This window comes from Tursiops truncatus, chromosome 3 (genome assembly GCF_011762595.2).
Source record: "Tursiops truncatus isolate mTurTru1 chromosome 3, mTurTru1.mat.Y, whole genome shotgun sequence".
NCBI lineage: Eukaryota > Metazoa > Chordata > Mammalia > Artiodactyla > Delphinidae > Tursiops > Tursiops truncatus.
Window position 1 is genome coordinate 30,415,911 of NC_047036.1, and position 25,324 is coordinate 30,441,234.

General features: G+C 39.7%; 1 protein-coding gene across 15 annotated transcripts in view; it reads right to left on the minus strand.

Moving 5' to 3' along the window:
* Positions 1 to 15,237, minus strand: part of CPLANE1 (ciliogenesis and planar polarity effector complex subunit 1) — a 130,346-nt gene extending 115,109 nt beyond the window's left edge. For 10 of the 15 annotated variants that reach the window (XM_033852796.2, XM_033852805.2, XM_073802059.1 and 7 more), the window contains exons 1-10: positions 15,076 to 15,231; positions 8,427 to 8,553; positions 7,928 to 8,149; positions 7,300 to 7,435; positions 7,062 to 7,181; positions 6,432 to 6,664; positions 4,550 to 4,656; positions 2,919 to 3,075; positions 2,393 to 2,496; positions 1,183 to 1,365 (exon numbers count right to left, since the gene is read on the minus strand). In XM_033852796.2, the coding sequence (XP_033708687.1) occupies positions 1,183 to 1,365; positions 2,393 to 2,496; positions 2,919 to 3,075; positions 4,550 to 4,656; positions 6,432 to 6,664; positions 7,062 to 7,181; positions 7,300 to 7,435; positions 7,928 to 8,149; positions 8,427 to 8,507 (1,343 nt within the window). In that variant the 5' untranslated portion in view covers positions 8,508 to 8,553; positions 15,076 to 15,231. Of the gene's footprint in view, positions 1 to 1,182; positions 1,366 to 2,392; positions 2,497 to 2,918; positions 3,076 to 4,549; positions 4,657 to 6,431; positions 6,665 to 7,061; positions 7,182 to 7,299; positions 7,436 to 7,927; positions 8,150 to 8,426; positions 8,554 to 15,075 lie in introns of all 15 variants that reach the window. The other 5 variants (XM_073802062.1, XM_033852804.2, XM_033852803.2 and 2 more) reach the window with 3 other exon arrangements.
* Positions 15,238 to 25,324: the final 10,087 nt, after the last annotated feature.

The window sequence follows — 25,324 nt, forward strand, 5'->3', positions numbered from 1 at the left end:
AAAAAGAAACTAATATTGTTATAAATGTTATATAAAATTTTTAATTTTAGAGGACAACACACTAAAATGCTAATAATTGTTATCTCTGAGGAATAGGATTACAAGTCTCACTTTCTACATTATCTAGTTTTGTAACATTTGATTTTTAAGTTTTTTTAAAACAATGAATATGTATTACTTTTGTAATCAAAAAAAGCAATCCATTTTGAAAGGCCCTAAATACTAATTTTAAAGGAAAATGTGAGGAAATTTAAGTCAATTATGAATCAGACCATAAGAAATAAGGAAAAACACTTTCACTGCACAAAGTGCCAAGTTTTTCCATTAGAATTTTCTATTGCTAAAAATTAAGCAAAACTTTTTGCTAAATATAATCAAGGACACATTCCTCCTCAGTTTCTTTTCTATACAGCAAAGGGAATGGATTAATTTCAAAGACCTTTTCCAATGCTTCTGATTTGTAAATAGGTGTCTATATGTGTCTAGCCATATATAATAATATCAACATCAATAACAGCAAATATTTACTGAGCACTTATTTTATGCCAGAACTGTGTTAAAGCAATTTATAATTATTTATCATCTTACTTCATTCCCTCAACTCTAAGAGATTATTACTGTCATCTTCATTTCACAGTAAAAGAAACAGAGTCTTAAGAGTAACTTACCCAAAGTCACACAACTAATAAGTAGAAGAACCAAGGTTTGAATCTTGTTCTGACTCCAAAGCCAAAATGCTTCACGATCTCACAATTAAAAATTAAAATATGGCTAAATTCTAAAGTCTACTACCCATTTCCAACAACTTTTCTCCTTTTTCCCTCTGGGAGAAAAGTAGATACATATGACAAGTTAATTTTTATCTAAGTGCTCTGCTTTTGAAACAATAAAAGATATATCACACTTCTATTAATTTTTATATCAAAGAAGTTACTTTTTTTAGTGCTACTGAATATTTAAATAACATATACTTACATAGTCACCATGTCAAATTTTCACCAGGATTAAGCCACAAAAAGAAACAGAAGAAAACTATAAATAAGAAGCGGATATTGAGATGACAGACTCAAAGAAAGAATAAGACAATTTGAAAGATGAAATTATATTAAAAAAATACACAGTAAAGTAATACCAAAAGAGAAAAACTTCTGTGAATAAATTAAAACAATTCAAATGTCTCACCTATATGTTATTAGTGGGTGAAGAGGAATAAATTCTGCTGGCCCAAATTCTATAGAGCAACCAAATGTAATTAACGTTAGCAATTCACCTTGGCAGGTCAATAAAACCAGGGAGCCACGTTTTAACACACAAGCCAGAAAAAGACTATCATGAGTCCAGCTGATATCACCTACCCAGTAGGACCTAGAAAAAGCAAGACAATATGTTTAGAAAGGACTCTCTACAATGCCTTTGACAATTTATAATGGCCAAGAAGGGGTGAGACGCTTCAAAAAATAAGGTCAAAAGAATGAATAGTAGGCAAATGTCACATACATTTCATGTATTTTACTTCCCAGAAAAAAAGTTAAGAAAAAAGGAGTTTGCTCATAAACATCTACTCCATACAACATACAAATTAGAAATTTACTTAGATTCATAAGCAAATCATAAGATGAAAATAAGACCTAACAAAGTAAAGTTTTTGTCACTTACATTATAATTAGAACAACTTCTAATCCTAGTGGTGTCCAAAACTAAGATCTACTGGTAGATTTGAAGGTCAATACCACACCTGTCTTCTCTGCAGCCTGCCAGAGCTCCACTCAGTAGCAGACTCCGTCTTCCTAAAGCCATCTTTACTACTCCTTAACTATCTGATAATATTAATGTTTCTTTCATGGAGACAGAAAAGTAGCTCCTCCTCATGTGAATGATGGACACCCTAAGTCAAACAGACCACTGAACTGAGACTAGTAATTCTTCTAGAAAGGAAATTTTGGGGAGAGAAAGAAAATAAAAAGGCAAGGCTGGATGAACCTGAAAACTTTGGAAATTCAGAGAGCAGCAGAGAAAACAATTCAGAATAGGAACTTAGGAGGATCCAAGAGGAAATTTTCCTACTCTATAATCCTTCATAGGTCCACTTGCCATCCAAAATCACCACTTATGGTACTATCCACCCGTATGCAGAGAATGCTAACTTTGTTTAAAAAGCTAGAAACACCTCAGCCTGAGTATATAATGGTCTTCCCAACCCAGGTTTTTTCATTTCAGCCTCTCTAACTTAGCCCAGTATTTCTCTACCCAGTCATAATTCAACTCCTCCCAAGATAACATCATCTATCTAAATATCTATTTAGACACCTACTGAATTATCAGTGCCTTAAACTTATTAAACTATTAAAAAAGAAAATAAAAACACTATTTAGAAATACAAAAGAACCCTTACCTGATAAGTGTAGCTGGAACCACAGGATTCTTATTACTACATCCTCTAAGGCTACCACAGAGTGTAACAAAATTCAGTGTGTTTATAAATAATACCTGAGTTGCCTAGAAAGAAAAAAAAAAAGATTAAAAAAACCATTAAAACTATTTTACTTATAATTCTGAAGACCTAGAGATCTATTATATCAATGAACTACCTAGTCTTTGCCAACTGGAAAGATAATACTGACCACCTATAACTTTTCTCTCTTTTATACTACATTTTAAGAATATCAGTTACCACTTTGCCCTTCTTTCTTCCTTTTCCATTATCCTCTTTTCACCTCTGAAGGCCAAATTCTGAAAATTACGGCAGCTAATGTAAATAACTTTACCAATTTACAATGTCGAGGTGGATCAGAAAACACCAGTTTAAAGAATATAAAGTAATATTAAGGAAAAAAACTATACTCGGGGAAAAAAATCTCAAAACTGAACTAAACTCTCTCTTTTACAGGTTACTTCCAAGATAGATTATATTTACTGACCTTTGGGTCTTTCTGATTAAGAGTTACTGCCAGGGTAATGCCATCTCTTGAAAATGCAGAAATTAGAGCTCCTCTTGACTTTACTGATTCACATTTAGGAATCAGACTGCACAGAAGGCAATCTTGTTGTGCCCACTGAACATCGTAAGTCAATGATCTAAGTAGTGAAATAATTGAAAACAGAAAGTATAGTAACTTTTAAATTAATATATACTTCATTACAAAAAATTAAAGGGTCCAACTAAATTCGTACATGTGCACATATATTTGGGGTCTCGTAGCAACTGTTCACAAGTTTCATCCAGGACACAAAAGAGCAATTGCTAGTTAAACAAGGTCCATATCAGAGTTTTGTTAATAACGGCATGTTCTGTAGCCAGCCCCAAAAACATCTGCATCCACTAAAAGTTTAGATACACATATTTCTACATTATTACAAACATTTTTACAGGTATTAAATAGGTGAGAAGAGGGGATTTTTAGGATAGTGACAATGTTCTATATTTGATATGAGGATGGTTACAGGCATATGTACATTTATCGAAGTCCACCTAGTTGTACATTTAAGATTTGTTCATTTTACTTTATATAAATTATACCCAAATAGAGTACTGCTAGCATAAGAAAATAAAGAAAATAAACAGAAAAAAAAAGCCTCACTATTTTACTAAATCTTAGTCACTATATGCTTTTAACGCATTCTTTCTATTTCATTGGGCTTTTTAAAATAAATAAAATTACTTTTAATTGAAAAAATACTTGAGCATTTAAAAAGTACAGTAGTAAATTCAAGTTATTTCCTTTTCAAAATTCAATTGATTTAGAACATCCCTGGTGGCTCAGTGGTTAAGAATCCGCCTGCCAATGCAGGGGACATGGGTTCGAGCCCTGGTCTGGGAAGATCCCACGTGCCGCGGAGCAACTAAGCCTGTGCGCCACAACTATTGAGCCTGCACTCTAGAGCCTGTGAGCCACAACCACTGAGCCCACGAGCCACAACTACTGAAGTCCTCACACCTAGAGCCCATGCTCCGCAAGAAGGGAAGGGACTGCAATGAGAAACCCATGCACTGCAACGAAGAGTAGCCCCCGTTTGCTGCAACTAGAGAAAGCCCATGTGCAGCAACAAAGACCCAATGCAGCCAAAAATAAATAAATAAATTTATTTAAAAAGAATTCAACTGAATTACTTTTCAAAGGAGTTATTTTTATAGTCTTAAGACAAGTAAGACCATAGTCTGTCTGCCTTACCTTTTATGTGTTCTTGATTCCAAGAAGGGAAATAAAATAAAAACAAGAAAAACTTTCTATAATAGACATTCAAAATGAAAACTAAAGAAACAGAACAATACTTACAGGAAGAAAGAATCTGTAAAGCCTCAGAAGCTGATATTCACATTTCACTTACTAATCTTATTACGTATTTATGGGCCAAAAGATAACAATGTTTTAAAAGGGATAGAGGGACCTCCCTGGCGGTCCAGTGGTTAAGACTCCATGCTTCCAATGCAGGGGGCACAGGTTCAATCCCTGATAGGGGAACTAAGATCCCACATGCTGCATGGAGCGGCCAAAAAAAAAAAAAAAAAAAAGCTGATAGAAAACTAGGAAGAAGGAAACATTTATCTCACCTTATAGATGTAAATACATTTTCATGCCACCGAATTGCTAGAAATGTTAACTTCAGGCATTCCCCGGAATAGAAAGTAAATGAACACAAGCAGCAGTCTCCAAATAACTGTAGATAAATTTAATATACTTTAGTATATAATTAATCTGAAAATAAATCAAGAGGACCTAGAGATTGTCATACTGAGTGAAGTCAGACAAAGAAAGAGAAATATCGTATGATATAGCTTATATGCGGAATCAAAGAAAATGATACAAATGAACTTATTTACAAAACAGAAACAGACTCACAGACTTAGAGAACTAATTTATGGTTACCAGGGGGTAAGGGTGGGGAGGAGGAATAGTTAGGACGTTTGGGATTCACATATACACACTGGTATGTTTAAAATAAATAACCAACAAGGAAAAAAATAAAATAAACTAACTAAACTATAAATAAAATAAACTAATCCCTGAAAGAACAGCAAAAAAAAAAACAACAACCAAACAAAAAAAACTCCACATATTTCTCATCATAAATAAAATAAATGAAACATATCAAGAGCCTGCTCATATTTTTACTCTTAACATGTAGCTGAACATTAAGCTAAAGACTAAGTAATTAATTTCTGAGCCACAGGCATATCTCAAATGGGAAATCAAGGTGCAGTTTACTCTCTTAAGAAAACACGGCCTTTACTCTGGCTACAACTGGAAATATTCTAATATATTTATTTTTCTCTTCTTTTACAGTTACATATTATGTATTTATTTTTAATTTATTTATTTTATTTATTTGGCTGTGTTGGGCCTTAGTTGTGGCATGCGGATCTTCGTAGCAGTGTGCGGGCTTTTCTCTAGTTGTGGCTCATGGACTTTAGAGAGCACAGGCTCAGTAACTGTGGCTCTCGGACTTAGCTGCCCTGCAGCATGTGGGACCAGGGATCGAACCCACGTCCCCTGCATTAGAAGGCGGATTCTTAGCCACTGGACCACCAGGGAAGTCCCTATAGTTACATATTATTTAAGTTAGGGCACTACCCATGGGGTGGAGGAAAACAACAAAAGTTCAAAATGCAATTTCTAACAATAGTAGATTGGGTAATAAAATGTTGGTCCATACATACAAAGAGTATCATGCAGCTATTCTGAATGCTTTTAGTTAATGAACGTGTTATTTCCTGGGATTTAAATGGCTTACTTAATATCCCTAATTCTAGCTTTTTTAAAAATCCTTCCAACAAATATTTATTTATTTGTTTATTATTGGAATATAGTTTCTTTACACTGCTGTGTCAGCTTCTGCTGTAGAGCAAAGTGAAACAGCCACATGTATACATATATCCCGTCTTTTCTGGATTTCCTTCCCATTTAGGTCACGACAGAGCACCAAGTAGAGTTCCCTGTGCTATACAATAGGTTCTCATTAGTTATCATTTTATATTTAGAAGTGTATATATGTCAATCCCAATCTCCCAATTCATCCCACCACCCCCTTCCCCCTTGGTATCCATCAATACATTTGTTCTCTACATCTGTGTCTCTATTTCTGCTTTGTAAATAAGATCGTCTATACCATTTTTCTAGATTCCACATATATGCGTTAATATACGATATTTTTCTCTTTATTACAAAACTAGTTATATTCTAAAACTAGGGAAAAGTATAACTAGGAAGCTCTAAGTTCAAACCATTTTTAATACACATCTTTTAAAATGTGACCAAGAAATATAAAAATACCTTTTCCGTGGTAATTTCACCATTACTATGACAATTAATGATGCCTGGAGATATATAGCTATGCCATTACACACTCTGCTCAACAGCTTCCCAGATGGTGTCTGTTCTTAGAGTCTGAGATCTCCACCACTTCTATAATACCCTGTCTGATTTGGATTTTACCTCATTTTTTATAAAGACAGCATGCACTACAGCTTCTTTATCTTCAGTGGAAGGCAAATGAACTGCTTCTTCAGGTATGATCTGGGACCATTGGCCCACCAATGACGGGCTTTTAGAAGATAAGATATTCTTGAATTCCAAATGTTCCCAAAGAAATATGCATCCAGAAGGAGTTATAAGCAGAACTCTTTTCCCATTGCCAGATACATACAAGTACAGTCTCAATGAGCTTGCTAGAAAACAACAAAAAAAAGTAATTACACCTCTGAAGTCTGAATTCCCACAAAAAAGTACAAATTTTATCTATTCTGACAATAAGGAACCTAAATGATGTTTCCATTCAGAATGTAAAACTAAGGCACTAGTAATAAACTAAAAGTACAAATTATAATAACATTTATCATGTACTCATATGTGATATTAGGAACCCACTGTTATCACAGATATGTAAGGCATGCCAGATTTTTCTTCAAGATGAACCTAATTGTCACAAATAAACACCACCAAAAAAATACTTACAGATATAAGGAAAAATACATATATATACAGATATATATATTTACACAGAGATATATTTCTTTTCTCCTATATATCAAGTTAAACCAATTTAAACAAATAAAAATCTCCCACCTACTGCAGCTTTAATCATTTCTTTAGGCTTTTCAGTTGCTTGTATAGTTTTCAAACAATCTTGATCTTTGTTCCAGAGGAAAAGCTCCCCTGTAGCAAGTACCCCAGCCAGCCAGGCATCTGCTTCCAAAAAGGAAACGCAATACTTATAATCTAACATTTCCCTTAATATTACTCCCAAAATTATTTTTAAAAATACAGTTAATCTAGTCTTTTGAAAATATCAGTACTACTTAACCATTACTGGACGTTGTTAGGACTGTAACATCCTTCAACAAAGGCTGGAGACTGGGAATTTTCTTCTTTGTCCTTCCTGATAGCAAATTAATTTCATTTATGAATTTATCATCCAAAAGAAAAACAGCTTCATTTTCCTAAGAGAAGAAACATGTGAGAGACTTAAGAGATGCCAGAAGTTAATTCAGCCTCTTACCTAAGTAAGTTATCCCAGAAAAGAAAACAAAGTGACATTTAAGAAAGATCGTATATTTGTAACCTGAAGATTTTTCATTCTATCTTAAAGTACCTCTTACTTGAATTACTAGGTAGGATGACCTAACAGTTGCACTGAGATTTCTTTGGAGTTTAAAATTATAGGAGTGTCTTCCAATTCTGCTAGCCCAAACTGAGTTACCTGCTGTTATCTCATCAATCTGAACAGTAGTATGGGTAAGTTTTAAATTATCTACTTAGATTAAAATAGACATGGCTTCTCATTTCTGAAGCAGTGTCATGCTGCTCCTAGACTTCAGTTTTAGAAAACATCGAGAAAATGATCTGAGCTTACTGGAAACCTTCCAATTGGACACCACGCTGCTTCATCACCTGTGTGGGCATTCCAAGATTCACCAGGACACAAAACTCACCAAACATGTGCTTTTGCTCAAAAAGACCCTGTAGCTGGTAGTTTGCAGAGTGAAAGCCATGCTCATCCTCAACAATTGCAGAGAGGTCTTCTGGCTGTGCAATCTCAAAAACTGGGACTTGCAGGGTGAAGACATTATGTCCCAGCATTCCCAGGAGAGCACAGCAGATGAGAGTGAGGATGATACATCATCCCAGGTCTCCAAGAGCAAAGCAACAGAGGACTGTGAAGAAGATTAAGCAAGTTTATGGAGAAAAGGAGCAAGAGAGTGATGAGAGTGGTGGCAACTCTGATTAGACCACAGAAAGACTGATGCTCCCTCCCCATCTCTGCCAGCCTGTTACCACACAAATACACAAAACCCTGCTCAGTAGGCAGGTGATCCTTCTACAGATGATATTGTATTTTGTGAAGGCCATAGAACATTCTTTGATCTTAGAGGCAAAGCACACAGTTAACACATATTAGAACTGATATTGTATGATTAAAGAAAAACCTACCTGTCCCAACCAGGAGACTCGTGGCCAGGGTTTTTTCTGCTTGATACTCGTTGAAGTCAAAACTTCTAATCTTATCTCCATGCTTGCTGAGATATCAATGACCAATTAAGTCAAAAGTCACAAGATGCTGTAAAAATCAAAACAAACAAAAAAATGATAATAGCCCATAATACTGAGGATCTTAATTTAGAATTTTCATAAAGTTTTAGTAGATTACTTTTTCATCAGCTCAAGTTAACTCTTTTTAAGGTAAGATGCTGACAATTTATTCAGTATCTCATCTTGAATAGTCAGACAAAATGTATTTGCTTTTCGACAAGTTATTTCTCAGACTATGAAGATAAACATGAACTAGGAGAACATCTTGACAATATAGTTTCTATGTGATTTGATTTTCTCAGTGTGGCAGGTTGTATTTTCCAAAGATGGCCACAAAAATACCTCCCACCCCATATGCTCTTCTTACACTATGACCTTAATACTCCTCTCATTGAGAGCTCTGGTCTATGCCTCATCCCTTGAATTTGGGTGATTTTTGACTACTTTGACCAAGAGTAAAATGGAAGTGATGCTATGCACTTCCCAAGGCTAGCTCATATAAGGGCAATACAACTTTTACCTTACTCTATGGAATAATCACTCTTGAAGCCTTCAATCACCACATAAACAGTCAAACTGCCCTAAGTCACAGAGCTGTAAGAAAGCCCAAACTAGCTGACATAAAAATGAAGCCCTGAGATAACATGAAGTAAAGATGCCCAGCAAGTCCCCATGCTGGTTGTGGGGATAGTTGTGGTAGAGGCCATGAACAGTTTGTCAGAGCCCTATTTGGGTGAGGGAAGCATAATCTTGGGTGAATGGTCCATTCTTGAGTGAATCTTGGGAGGATGCTCACGCAGTGGAAGAGCCTGGCACAGTGTATTGGAGCCAGGCACAGTGAGGACACAGAAGCCATAATGAAAGGGATCCCATAGACCAAACTGAGGACAATTTAAGCATCAAAACAATTACATTAATGGATTTAAAATCCATGGAATAGGGACTTCCCTGGTGGTCCAGCGGGTAAGACTCCACACTCTCAATGCAGGGGGCCCAGCTTCAGTCCCTGGTCAGGGAACTAGATCCCGCATGCGTGCCACAACTTAAGAGTTCGCATGCCACAACTAAAGATCCTGCGTGCCGCAACTAAGACCTGGCGCAGCCAAAATAATAAATAAATAAATAAATATTTAAAAATAATAAATAGGGGGCTTCCCTGGTGGCACAGTCGTTGAGAGTCCACCTGCTGATGCAGGGGACACGGGTTCGTGCCCCGGTCCAGGAGGATCCCACGTGCCACGGAGCGGCTGGGCCCGTGGGCCATGGCCATTGGGCCTGCGTGTCTGGAGCCTGTGCTCCGCAACGGGAGAGGCTGCAACAGTGAGAGGCCCGTGTACCGCCAATCAATCAATAAATAATAAAATCCATGGAATAAAATAGGAAACCATGAATCCATATAATAATAAGTAAATTAATAAATTGAACATTTGATGAAAAATGGTATATTTACATTGTTTCAAAATATCTCCCTATAAAATACTCATTAATTACAAAAGAGAAAAAGTAACTTTACAATGAAGGAATCAGGCAGATTCCATTTTGTCTAGTGATCAAAATGAAAATTATCAGAATGGGACAAATGGAAATCACGTGCCACCTAATAGTTAAAATGAGAAAAACATCTCTGTGACATATGTACAGAGGAACACAACCTGAATCTAATCACAAGGAAATATCAGGCAAACTCAAACTGAGGGACATTTTACAAAATAACTGATCTGTAACCTTCAAAAATTTCAAGTTTATGAAAGTTTTAAAAAGATTGAGGAACTGGTTCCAAACGGGAAACTTGACAACTAAATGCAGTCAGTAATTGTAAATTTTATCCTTTCACTATAAAGGACAATATGGGACAACTGGAAAAACCTGAATAGGAAGAAAAACTGAGGATTAGATGGTTGTAATAGATGAATGTTAATTTTGTGATTTTGATGGTTGTCTTGCAGTTATATAGGCAAATGTCCTTCCTTGTCTGTAGAAAGTAGATACTAAAATATTCAGGGGTAAGAGAACATCAGTTGTCACTCTCAAGTGGTTCATGAAAAAAAGTTCTTTGTACTCTATTTGAATTTTCGTGTTAAGTTTGTGACTGTTCCAAACTGAGTCTTTTTAAAATTTTTAATATTGTGAAATCTTGAAATGATGGCATTTGGTCATTGGTCTGGATTGTATTTAATCACAGCCTTATTCCTTTTTTTTTTTTTTTTACTTTTATTTACATTTATTTTTTTGTGGCATTTATTCCCGGGCTGTAAGTTTTTGTTTCTTCAGTTTCTTCTGGGATATCTTTTTCTTCTGTGCAACCTCCTCTTCTGGTTTAGGAACAATCTGTTCTTCAGTAAGGATCATCTCAATGTGGCAGGAAGAGCTCATGTATGGGTTGATCTGACTATGAGCTCTGTAAATCCTGTGCCACATCTTGGGGGCTTTGTTCACCTGGTTGTGCTCAGTGACCAGAGAATCTACATCTAAGCCCTTAAGTTCAGCATTTTTGAGCATCTGCAGTAAAAATTCAAGACTCTTTTTGGGTCACCGACCCCGCATCCAGCCGCACTGTTTGTCCTGGGCACACCTACCAACTCCCACCACTGTAAAAATGAAATGGCACACATTGCTTCTTTAAAGTAACATCCTTCAGATGCTTGGTGGCTTTTCGGATATGCATACCCTTAATGTACTGGGCAGTTTCCTGAGTGTTCTTAAAGTGAACACAAAGGGCTTCCCTGGTGGCGCAGTGGTTGAGAGTCCGTCTGCCGATGCAGGAGACGCAGGTTCGTGCCCCGGTCCGGGAAGATCCCACATGCCACGGAGCAGCTAGGCCTATGAGTCATGGCCGCTAAGCCTGCGCGTCCGGAGCCTGTGCTCCACAACGGGAGAGGTCACAACAGTGAGAGGCCCGCGTACCGCAAAAAAAAAAAAGCGAACACAAAGATTTGAACCTCTTGATTTGAATGATTTTGTGGGGTTTTCTGGGTCAAGGGAATAGCGAACCATTTTTAGGGGTCACTTCAGACCACTTTATAGCCTTATTCTTTCTTTTTTTAAAAAATTCTATCTTCCTAATTCTTTTTAGTTTACGAAATCCAAAAAACTGACAAAGGATTAATCTCCAAAATTTATAAGCAGCTCATGCAGCTCAATAACAAAAAAACAAACAACCCAATCCAAAAATGGGCAGAAGACCTAAGCAGACATTTCTCCAAAGAAGATATACAGAGTGCCAACAAACACATGAAAGAATGCTCAACATCACTAATCATTAGAGAAATGCAAATCAAAACCACAATGAGATATCATCTCACACCAGTCAGAATGGCCATCATCAAAAAATCTAGAAACAATAAATGCTGGAGAGGGTGTGGAGAAAAGCAAACCCTCTTACACTGTTGGTGGGAATGTAAATTGATACAGCCACTGTGGAGAACAGTATGGAGGTTCCTTAAAAAACTACAAACAGAACTACCATATGACCCAGCAATCCCACTACTGGGCATATACCCTGAGAAAACCATAATTCAAAAAGAGTCATGTACCAAAATGTTCATTGAAGCTCTATTTACAATAGCCCGGAGATGGAAACAACCGAAGTGCCCATCATCGGATGAATGGATAAAGAAGATGTGGCACATATATACAATGGAATATTACTCAGCCATAAAAAGAAACGAAATTGAGCTATTTGTAATGAGGTGGATAGACCTAGAGTCTGTCATACGGAGTGAAGTAAGTCAGAAAGAAAAAGACAAATACCGTATGCTAACACATATATATGGAATTTAAGAAAAAAAAATGTCATGAAGAACCTAAGAGTAAGGCAGGAATAAAGACGCAGACCTCCTAGAGAACGGACTTGAGGTTATGGGGAGGGGGAAGGGTGAGCTGTGACAGGGCGAGAGAGAGTCATGGGCATATACACACTAACAAACGTAGTAAGGTAGATAGCTAGTGGGAAGCAGCCGCATGGCACAGGGATATTGGCTCGGTGCTTTGTGACAGCCTGGAGGGGTGGGATAGGGAGGGTGGGAGGGAGGGAGACGCAAGCGGGAAGAGATATGGGAACATATGTATATATATAACTGATTCATTTTGTTGTGAAGCTGAAACTAACATACCATTGTAAAGCAATTATACTCCAATAAAGATGTTAAAATGAAAATAAAAATATTAAAAATTAAAAAAAATTTTTAAAAAAACTGAATTTATTTGGTATTATTAATGCCATCTTTAATAATAGCTGAATTTTTAAAAATAAAATAAGCTTTAAATGAAAGACTATTCAAATACAGCACAGAATGACCTATTAAGATGCTAACCACCCTCATATTTTATACTGTAACGTTATGTTTTTCAGTTCCTCAGAACGGTAATATTCCAGATGACTGCTTCCTTAGACACTTTATTTTTAAGTAATTTATTTAAAATAAATAAATAATTTCAAATATTTATTTTTTAATTTTTAAATATAAATATTAAAATCATAAATAAAATTAATTCTTTAAAAAGCGCTAACCAAATGCAAGAGGAATAATGGCATTAGAAAAGCATTATTTGCAGCTCCCAATGAAATAACAGATCTAGTCAATAGTATCAGTGGCTGCTAAAACTATTAGGTGAAAGTATATGGGTAACTCTATTAACAGGTGGACTGACATGCCCTAAACCCACTAATGAATCTTTTTTTTTTTTTTGCGGTACGCGGGCCTCTCAGTGTTGTGGCCTCTCCCGTTGTGGAGCACAGGCTCCGGACGCGCAGGCTCAGCGGCCATGGCTCACAGGCCCAGCCGCTCCGCAGCACGTGGGATCTTCTCGGACCGGGGCACGAACCCGTGTCCCCTGCATCGGCAGGCGGACTCTCAACCACTGCGCCACCAGGGAAGCCCGAATCTTTTTTTTTTTTTTTTTTAACATCTTTATTGGAGTATAATTGTTTTACAATGGTGTGTTAGTTTCTGCTTTATAACAAAGTGAATCAGCTATACATATACATATATCCCCAAATCTCTTCCATCTTGCGTCTCCCTCCCACCCTCCCTATCCCACCCCTCTAGGTGGTCACAAAGCACCAAGCTGATCTCCCTGTACTATGCGGCTGCCACTTATCAATCTTAAAATTACTAACAGAGAGACAAATAGACATTGTATTCCCCGTGACATGATGCTTTGTAGACAGGAAGTACACACAGCCATCTATGAAATATTCTTACAAAGACAGAAAATTAAAAACTGAACCTGAATCTGTGTCTGAATCAAACTACCAGCTGACAAGAAATAAAGAAAATGAAGGAACATATTAAACACACCAGGAGAATAAAATCAACCAAATTGAGAATGTAAAAAACTCTATAGGATAAATGATGTATACGTATGTATATGGAGAAAAGGATATATATATATATATATATGTATACACACACACATATATATATACATATATACATATATATAAAAAGAGAGGCTCAGTAGCTGTGGTGCACGGGCTTAATTGCTAGCGGCATGTGGGATCTTCCCGGACCAGGAATCGAACCTGTGTCCGCTGCATTGGCTGGCGGATTCTTAACCACTGCACCATCCAGGAAGTCCTCTGTATAGTTTTGACTTCTGTAATTATGTTCATTAAAACAAGAGGGTCTTCCCTGGTGGCTCAGTGGTTGAGAGTCCACTTGCCGATGCAGGGGACACGGGCTCGTGCCCCCGTCCGGGAAGATCCCACATGCCGCGGAACGGCTGGGCCTGTGAGCCATGGTCGCTGAGCCTGCGCGTCTGGAGCCTGTGCTCCGCAACAGGAGAGGCCACAACAGTGAGAGGCCCGCGTACTGCAAAACAAACAAACAAAAAAACAAACAAACAAAAAAAAACACATTGGCGAAAGCAGTTTCAAGAGAATCCAACTGACATGAACACACTGCTATATTTAAAATGGATAACCAACAAGGACCTACTGTATATAGCTCAGGGAGCTCTGCTCAATTAAAAAAAAAAAAAGAGAGAGAGAGAGAGAAAAATCCAAGTTGTTCTGTTTCCACCACAGACGAGTCTAAAAAATCGCGTCCATTCCTCCGTGCTCAATTTATCACCCACTAAGGTCAAACACAGGAGCTTCCCCACTTCGCACAAGTCATCCCCAGGGGACCCCTCTGAGATTCCCTACCCGACCCTGCGGGGCAGCGCCGCCCTCTGCCCCGAGAGGTGCCACCGTGGTGCCCACCCGAGACAGGGCGGGAGCTGCAGGACCCCGGTGCGGGGCCGAGGTCTGGCCCGAACCAGACGTCGTTCCCAGCCATCCGGAGGGCGACCCGGGCCCCTCGGAGCCGCCGAGCCTCCGTCAGGCTGAGCGTGCGGCGGCCGGAGGACGACCCCGGGGAAGCTGGGGGACCGGGAAGTGGTAAAGGACGAGGGGGCTGGGTGCGGCGGGGTATGGCGGGGCTGGGGAGGTCGCGAGCGCGCAACACTAGAGGGGGTGAGGGGGACGAAGGAGCCCGAGGACCCCGCGGGCCGGACAGCGTGGGGAAGAGGCTGGGGCCGTGAGGGGCAGGAATCTGCGGGCAGTTACCTCCGCCAGGGTCCAGCCCGTCCGGGGAAGGAGAAGCGCGGAGAGGCAGAAGGCGAAGCCGGCAGCGCGGGGCAAAGACCTGAGGGTGACTCCCGAGGGCCCAGCCGCCGGCGCAAACGCGAGCCTGCGCCCTGGCGACGGCGGAGGTGGGGGAGGGGACGCGAGCGAGCGGTGCCAGTGCGCCTGCCCCGAGCCGGCCGGGAGCGCGGGCGGGAAGCTGGACGTGCTCCTCCCTCCTCTTATCCTCCGGGTCTCCTCGGGTTTCCCCCCGCCCCTTCCTCTCAGCGGTCCCGCGTCCCCTCCGCTCGGCCGCTCCTCCTCCCGTTCCCGGTCTCCTCCTAAGCTTCTGCGGGTCCTTCTGTGTTCACCGACCCCATGCGTTCCTCAGACACTCGCCTTTGAGTGCCCAGGCGATGCGCGGCGCTCTACAGGAAACCGTTTAGTAACCGACTAAGATGTAAATCACGGGATGTCGGCACCCTAGTGGAGACCTCTAGAGACCTGGGAATGAACGGGTTGTACACTGCCCTCCACGGATCAAGTGGGCAACTTAAAGCGCTAAGGAAAGCGTTTCTGTACCCACACTCCTAGTGACTTCTGTTTATTTACAGCACTGTTTTCGCTCCTGTCCCGCTCCTCCGCACGGTCTGGAAACAGGGGGCAAGAACACGCAGCTCGAGATCTATATTCGGTCTGGAAAAGCATTTTTCTGTAGCTTAAATTTGTATGCCTTAAGCAGGGGCAAGCTTTCCGTTCCCTAGCCGCCCTCCTCTTCACTCACTGATGTCACTGGCCTGGTGTTTGAAAGCATTTTGGCTTGTTACCTTTGGCTAGGCTAGGTATGTTCTGCTGAGTAAATCGCTCAGCCCTCTCAAATAGAAAGATACCGTTATCAGATTGGTTTATCTTGGCAAGCAAAGGGTACTGGGCAGGAGGACTTCCCACAGCATCGTAAATCACAACTCTCCCTGTGTCTCGGTGTGGGATAAGTGGCAGCTGGGATAATTACCACTTAGCACCATTTACGTCAAAGGTTATAGAACTGAAGTGGTCCAAGGCTACTCAAATCACAAACACCTTACATAAATCTTGCTGGAGTTAGCCCAAGAAGTCTGAAGCAGAACAAAGAAATCCTAACTTATTCCCACAATTTTGTGTTTCCATTTCTAGGTCTTCAGATGTGATAACAATAGGATAACTGTGTCTGACTTTGCTGTGTGGCCATCAGACCTAGAGGTATTGGTGCAATTCTGGAGTTGACTGTTGTGCACATTTATTCTTTAAAATTTCATGGGAATGCCTACAATTGGCTCAAATAGAAATTAGTGGATGCCTATTATGTGTCATGTGTCAAACATGATGCTAGGTGTAAAGAGAGGAAAACGATGCTGTTCCTATTCAAAAGAGATTCATAGACACTTAAATTACAGTGCAGTGATAAATTTCATGATAGCAGTATGCACAGAACACATTTTTTTCTCTCTGGGAGATGGGCAGGTCAGAAGTATCTAAGCTAGGTTTTCAACAAGGAATAGTTCAATTTGAAGCACATTCATTTTGTGGTGCCTGTGGACTTGCAGGTGAGCAATTAGAGTCATGGTTCAGAAGCCCAATGGGAGAACTGTAGATGTACAACAGGTAACCTAACCATCTGTCTCTCCATCAGCCTGCCCTGCACTTTTTTAAAGGTCACCTCTCTTTAATATATATTGATGAATAAGGGTTTAATGGAGAAGACCACTTCTTATGAGAGCATCAGAGGGGTGAAGAGAACCAAAAAAGTGGTGTCAGGAAAGCATGAAAGCGTAGGAGGGAAGAGCCTAGGAAGGAGTGGTCAACCATGTGTGAAAGTCTGAGTAAAGTGAAATAGAAATAAGCTCGAAAATTCCCCCATCCGATTTGGTGTTTCATAGTTACAGTGCAAGATATATAATAACCTAGGTCCTTTAGGTAGCAGGTAGTAAAATCAAATCTAACTAGCTTGAGCAAGAGAAGGAATTTATTGTAGGGAGTGTGGAGTATCCCACAGAATCTAAGGAATGATTTCAATAACCAGTTCTTAGGAAGTACTGCAACCAGGGCAGACCATAGACTTTCTCTCTAAAGCAATGCTATCCAGTAGAAATTTCTGTGATGATGAAAATGTTCTATGTCTGCTTTGTCCAATATGGTAGCCATTAACAACGAATGCTACTGAGCACATAAAATGTAGCTAGTGCAACTGAGGCCCCGAATTTTTTATTTTAATTCAAATAGCCACATGTGGCTAGTGGCTCCTGTATTGTACAGTGCAGCTTTAAAGCCTTTCCATTAACATGACTCAGCTCCAATTTTTCTCAGCGTGTGTCTCAGTTCAGAATTGCAAATCTCTTGGAGGGAAAAATGCAAGTGGTGCAGTTTGGGTAAGAGATCTACTCCTGGAGCAGTCAGCTATGGCTAGGATCACATAGTGCAGAAATGGCTGCTGAGGTCTTATCTGTGTGTATCTGAGGCCATTCTCCCCCAACAGGTGGAATCATTATAAGCTGAGGTCTATTATAAGGTGGAGTTGTGAGTTATTTAGGGTAAGAGTAGGCTGCCATAACAAAAAGCCTCTACCATAAATTAGTGGCCTAGAGAACATAGGCAATTATTTCTTTCTTGTGTAACTGTTACAAGGTGAGTGATTCAGTTTGTTAGGGTAGCTCTGCTCCACACAATTATTCAGACATCTGGGTTCCTTCGAGATACTCACTCTGTAATTCTCCAGTATCTTGTTGCATAATCAAGACTGGGTTCCAGTGGATTCCAGCCAAAGGAAAGGAGAAAAGAGAGAGCATACCCACAGTTTTGAGACCTGGGCCCAGAAGTGGTACACAGTATTTCTGGTTATGTTGTATTGGAGAGAACTTTATCACCTGGCCATACCTAACCGCAAAGCAGGCTGGGAAATGTAGATTAGCAACATACCCAGTAAGACTGAAAGAATGACTTTGGTGGTCAATTAGCAGTTTTCATCACAAGTGGTTAGAATATAAAAAATAGTAATACATATTTCCTGTCTTCAAGGGTATCACAGGTTTGGTGAGGAGATAGAAGTACGTAACTAGCAATGAATAAGGAACATGCTGTAAGAACCCAAAGAAAAGAGTGACTTAAAACAGTATTCCTCAAACTTTAATGTACCTACAAATCATCTGGGAATCTTGTTAAAAATGCAGATTCTGATTCAGTAGGTCTGGGGTGGGTGGGGCCTTAAGATCTGCTCTCCTAAGAAGCCCCCAGGTGATGCCGATTCTGCCAGTCCTTGGACCATACCTTGAGTAGCAAGCAGTTGCAGGTGCAGCAAACACCACAGAGGGAATGGCATTTGAGCTTTGTATTATGGTACAGTGATTAAGAGTCAAATTTTGAATGTTAGACATTTTACGTTCAATTCCCAACTTTGACTTACTGGCTGATTTTAATTGCTTATCTTTACGCCTAATGAAGATCTTAAGTAATAGAGAACCCCACACAAACTAGATTTAGCAATAAGAGAAGTTGATTGTCTCATTAACCCAGGGGTTCAGCAGGTTTCTTGCAAGTTTCGATCAGGCAGGGCTCTTGTTCTATTTTTCTCGAATTCTCTTCACTCTGCTCTTTGTCTTCAGGCTGGCTTCTCTTGTGGTAAAGTAAGAAGATGGCACATTTACACTTATTTTGCAAGGAAAATGTAGTTTTAAATTTTTTCTGCAATTAAACATTCTTCTTGAGCCTCCAACCCAATGTATAGCAGGGAAAGTCTTTACCTTGACAATTAATCGTACTTCCATTTCTTCTTTGGTAAAGTCTCTTTCAAATAAATGCTGTATCTTGCAGATTGTCTTTTTCTCATTCTACTCAATCTATAGGGTAGATTCATAAGTGATAATGGTAGGAGGGGTTGCCCTAAAGGCAATGGGGGAAAGAGTGCTTGCATTCAAATTTTGTTTTTTATATTCTTAGTCATCCCTGCTTCCGGATGTCTGATGTTGGCTCCTGGGTCTCTTGCATTGGTGTCTACTGTGGTGTCTATAGCTAGAGAGTCTCTAATTTCTCCCTTGATGATGCCACTATGCCCACTAAGCCTCAGCTACATCCTTCATCTGTCTATTCTGTTGCCTTTACAGTGGGGTCCACTTGCTCTCAAGTGCCCCAGAGCATGTGAGAATGTTCTATGTCTTGAGCTAGACGTAAGAGCTGAGAGCAGGTCAGCAATGATGACTAAACTCTTTTCTCTAATTATGACACGTTACCATGTTTTATTCTGCTGGGATCACCCTCTCCCCCATATTGGGAGAGGGGGAGCATCCTAAAGGATAATCTTTTCCAATAATTTGGAAAAGCTACTCTGCTCTCAACATCCTCGTCAACCTCATCCCCATGAGATTTTACGTTGAAATACATGCATGTCTGATTCCTTGTTTCCACTAAACCAGAGGCGCTTTCTTCCTCCTGAAGAGTGTCCCCCTTATGTATTTTCTGAGTCGTCTCTTGATTGTCCCTGCATTGTGGCAAAATTCCATATTCAGACTTTAATGCATTGAATTTGATATAACAAGAAATTTAGAGAGTCCCTTTCTCTGTGAATAAAGGTGAATTTTTTAGTATGTGCAAAGAACAGGTGTGTTACCCTGGAGGGCAGTGGCTGTTAGGCAGAGAGGGCCTGAGGGTCTCTCAGGGGTTCAGGGTTCAGGGTGACATCGGGAGCCGAATTGCAGGGCCTGAGACCAAGGAGTTGATTCACAGAGACATCTTTGGCTTGATGATGGCCCGCTCTCAAGGCTTCCATGCCCTGGTGCATACATGTTTGGCTGCTGACATACATACAGAGGTGAAGCAAATGAAACATAGAGGCAAGATACCTCGCAGGGTCTCGGGTGGCATTGCCCTTGTCCCCTGTGTGCCTGTGCACCTTCCTCAGGCATGCGTGTGTCTTCTCACCCCCACCTAGGAAAAAAGAAAAAAAAAGTGAACTATTTAGACAGTTGTTTCGCTAAGGAATTGAATAATAATTTTGCTTGGAGACTTGAAGCTGAAAACAAAACCTTTGTTCTAGGTGGTTTCTATCTTCTCTACAAAGGGGTGAATGCCATCGATTCAATGAATGGGTAGTGTGGTGACTTTATAATGTGTCAACTCGGCTAGGCTGAATTACCTTTCCCAGAATTCCCTTCCCTGTGTGTTGCTAGGTAGAATAGAACACAGGAGAGATTATTATGGGAGATTTGAGGACAGAATGAAGCAGCAGCTATTTTGGAGCTCACATATGTGGTCACTTATCTGCTGGCTTACCTCACTGTAAGGCAGTGGGAGAACTTGCAGCTGCTCTAATTTCCTTTGGATCCCCTTTCAGAGGCTCCAACTCCTGTGACAGGTGTAAATATTTAGCTCCAGGAAGGTCCCAGCCTCTGCAGGACACCAACACCATTAAGGTGACAAACAACAGGAACTGATAGGGATTTGGGTCCATCCTCAAGAGCTCCAGCTCAAGCTTTCAGGTCCCAGACTTTCATTACTCTCTTCCATTTTGCAGCCATTTTCTCTTGCTGATTGACTGCTCTGTGAACTTCACGCTCCAGCATCTGACACAAAGACAACAGCTGTACAGAGACTACTTGAACCAACTCTCATGATTGCGTAAGGTCAAATTCCTGTAAACACGCACACACACACACACACACACACACACACACACACACACACACACACATTTTCTAGTGCTTCTTTCTCTTTGATTGAACCCTGACTGATATAGTGTGCAAGGCAACAAGATTTAACAAATATAAAATTACTTTCCAAAATATTCTTTTAAAATATCATCTCTGTTTTGGTAGCAAAGAGGCTACAGATGGACCAGACCTTACGCTGTCATACCCTACTATCTAGAAAAAAAGATCTATTTCCCCAACCTGGGCTTCACTCTGATTGGAACAACTTAAGTCACATACTCACTTTGAGTCAATCATCTGGCCTTAAAAAAAAATGTATTGATTGCTTTAGGCTTTAGTTAAGTGTCACTGTAACAATGTGAGTTGCAGGATTGCAGTGGCAATAGTTAATCCCAGACTTTCCCTGTCACCTGAAATGCAGCCATTTTACATTTTAAGTATGCCTTCCATTACTTGTCAGGTGGAGGGTTAATTTATCACCTACTGGGACAGATAATGAGCAGGTGGCCAGAAGCCATTTTGACTATTAAACTGAGTTATATAATCAGTTGGAGTTGCCAGAGTTGTCAGAGACAAAGGACTTTCTCATGGCGAGTGCTATGGATCCGTATGTCATCCCAAGAGTAGAGGCCATCCTCCAATTTCTCTTCCAAGGTTCTGCTTCAGAAAGTGGACCCAACAACTGTAACCTGGTAAATGAGTGGCTATGCAGGGATGCCTCAATAGTTTATCCAGCCACTGTTTGGACCTTATCTTTAGATGAGTGTAACAGTACCATCATAACATGCAACCTTTCAATTTCAAGTCCTAAGTTCTCTTCTTGTTTAAATGGCAGTTGGAGTTATTCTACTTCCAGAAAACCCATCAGAAGGAAAAAGACAACCATTATAGAGGGAAAAAGTAAGTCAAATACTAAGACCTGGGCTGTCAGGACAGGAAACAGGAAAGAACATGTGCTTTTAGATAAGGTTCTGTATTTTGATTGAGGTGGTAGTTAAACAAGTGTGTTCACTTTGAGAAAACTTACTATTCTATGATTTGTGTACCCTTCTGTACACTATTTCAAGTAAAAGTTTGTTTTTTATTTTTATTTTTTAAAAATATTTTATTTATTTATTTTGGCTGCATTGGGTCTTAGTTGTGGCATGCAGGATCTTTTCGTTGCAGCATGCGAGCTGTTAGTTGCGGCATGCGTGTGGGATCTAGTTCCCTGACCAGGGATTGATTCCGGGCCCCCTGCATTGGGAGCGTGGAGTCTAATCCACTGGACCACCAGTGAAGTCCCAAAAGTTTGTTTTTTAAAAACATGTTGAAAGCTACCATTTAAACCAAAATAAAAATTAAAGCGGTCCTCTATTGGCTCCCAAACAGATTCAGCTTTAAAGGATGAGTAGGACTTTGATAGCGAAGTGGAGAAAGATTATGATTTCAGTTACATCATATGGAATGAATGTAGGACATATTCAGGGAATGTAAAGTGAGTTCCTGTGGCAGATTCTAAATACAAGGCATATTTTGGGTGCTACCTTAACAGACTCTCTCTTTGAGAACTGCTGTTCTACACACTCAGAGGTGGATCTTAGCAGCCAGAACCCTGTCCTCTCATGTTGTCCCATCCCCAGCTAACTAACTAGCCCGATAGGACTTAAGGCAGTGGCAGATTGGTAAATATTTAACAACCTTCTCTAGGAGGTGGGGGAGATGTCATGATTTATAGCATTTGCTAACTTCTGTGGGGTAAATTTTCCCACCATGACTGCTTTCAAGTTAAAGGCTGACATCAACCAGCTCACAAATTTCCTGAAAATTTAACAAACAGCTCTCAAAACCCAGTACTAGGGGCCCCAGAATACCACTGACTTGACTTGAGGCAGGCAAGCCACAGTCATCCTGAGAAGGAGAACAATCCTTTTGATAGATTTATCAGAAGAGTGAAGAAGTGTCTTTCCCATAAACCCCCCTCCCCTCACATCTCATTCACCTAGATTGAATCACATGCCCTGGATATAATGTGTCTCAGCTTTCATGAGACACAAACGCTGTGTGAAGATGGGTAGGTTGTATTGGCTTTTACCTGTGAGGACCTACTCTGGTTTATGCAGGGGAAGGGAAGATAATCTAATGAAATTGGGTTTCTGTTAGGAAGGTGAAAGAGAAAATGAATGGATAGATTTTAAAATTCATTATGCCAGACTTCCCTGGTGGTGCAGTGGTTAAGAATCCGCCTGCCAAGGCAGGGGACACGGGTTCGAGCCCTGGTCCAGGAAGATCCCACATGCTGTGGATCAACCAAGCCTGTGCGCCACAACTACTGAGCCGGCACTCTAGAGCCCATGAGCCACAACTACTGAGCCCGTGTGCCACAACTACTGAAGCCTGTGTGCCTAAAGCCCGTGCTCCACAACGAAGAGTAGCCCCCGCTCGCCGCAACTAAAGAAAGCCCGCACGCAGCAGCAAAGACCTAAAGCGGCCAATAAATAAATAAATAAATGTATTTTTTAAAAATTCATTATACCAAGTCCCCTTATAATTAGGTACCCCAAATCAGGTTGCTAATCAGGAAGCTGAAGAACGGGTCATGAATAAACAAAAAATATCCATTATACCAAGTACTGTATCCATTCTAAGATGCACTTCCCATTTCAACATCTCAAACTGGGATGAGTTTTACAACAGTTGTCAGCCAGGTGGCGGTAATTGCCTTTGTATGCATATCAAAATCTGCAAAATGGCTGTCAGCAGCGTGGCAGGAAATTCCTGGGTCATTAGTAGAACACTTTTTTTTTTTCAGGTATATATGTATATATATATATATTCTTTTTCATATTCTTTTCCATTATTGTTTATCATAGGATATTGAATATGGTTCCCTGTGCTATACAGTAGGACCTTGTTATTTATCCATCCTGTATATACTAGTTTGCATCTGCTGATCCCAAACTCCCACTCCATCCCTCTCCCACCCCGCCTTCCCCTTGGCAACTACAAGTCTGAGTAAAACACTTGTAAGAAATGCCTCATCACCATTTTTGATGGTCATAAATTGTTATTTTCAGGGTTTGTGAAGATTGGGATTTTACCCTACTCACAAGCTAACAAGCTCTCCTGTTACTGTTTTTCATGGATGCTGGCAGAAAACATCAGACTCCTGTGGTTAGAGAGAAAGGACTTTATTTCTTAAGGCAAAAGCAGTAGGCAAAGTGTCAGTATCATATTCATGAGGTTCCCTGTGACTCCCAGTTCCCACAGGGGCAGCACAGGTGCCTAGATGGATGAAGAGGGTTGTGTTACAGGAGAGGAATGTTGAGCTGGAGGATTTCCTGCTTTTATAGTGAGTGACAAGTAGGGCCAGCCCATTGTTTGGGACATTACCTCAGCAAAAACCCTCAGAATTGGCCCGGATATAGAACAGTCTGGGTTTTGCATTCTTGGCATATCCTGCAAGGGCATAGGACACACAGGGTCTTGGCAGATTGCCTATCCCATCAGTGAGTCCAAATATAATTCAGAAGACTTAGTCTGATAGTGGAAAACAATCTAAAAAAGAATATATATGTATATGTATAACTGAATCACTTTGCTGTACACCTGAAACTAACACATTATAAATCAACTATATTTCAATAAAAAATTTAAAAACAAAGAGTGACGCCCCACCCCAAAAGAGTTAGTCTGTCAGTGTGAAATCGTTTTAGGAATACGTTAACCGATTTATTTAGCTTCTATTTTCTTTTTTATGAATGTGCAAAAATGATATAAAACTCTATTTTAGAAAACAAAAGATCTCTCAATAAACATAAAATAAAAATTCTAAGTGATGAGTCCATTATGTCAGTTTGATAGGCAACATTTTTTCCTTCTTGGTAGTACATTAAAAAGTGATTAATTGATGGCATTTGAGACTAAATGAAATATTTAATATTTTCCATCATGAGGCATGTCATAACTTTCACTATAAACTCTATTTTTTATTACTGGAGTGTGGAAATACATTGTAGTCAATTTACCGTACAATGTTGCTAGCCCTCTTATTTTCTTATCACATTGTGTTTTTGATTCACTTGGTTTTTCAAGATATGTAATCATGTTGCCTTCACATGGAATTATTTTGAGACTTTTACTTACATTTATCCTTTTACATTATGAAGTTTATAGAATTCTTTTTTTGTGTATCTTATTACAATTGCTAGCATCTGAATTATTGTGTTCACTAAAAATGGTGTCAGAATGGATGGACTCTAGTCCTTTTTCTTCAGGATATGAATTATACGAGAGAACAAATACACTGGCAAAACGTTAACTGTGACAATATGTGAAAACAACGGGTACTTCGATTTGATTTGCAAAATTCTTATGACTTATAAAAGATTGTGTTGTCCTGGTCTGGACATTTTTTTAAACACATGGAATTTAGAAATTAATGTGTATTTAAGTCACTTCTCAGAAGTGACATAATCACAAGGATATAGTCTCCATTAATCTGACCCAGTACATTATTAATTCTAAAGTTATCATGTAAAGTTATTTTTTCTTATAAAATATGTATTAATTCAATTCAGCAAACATTTGGTGGGGCT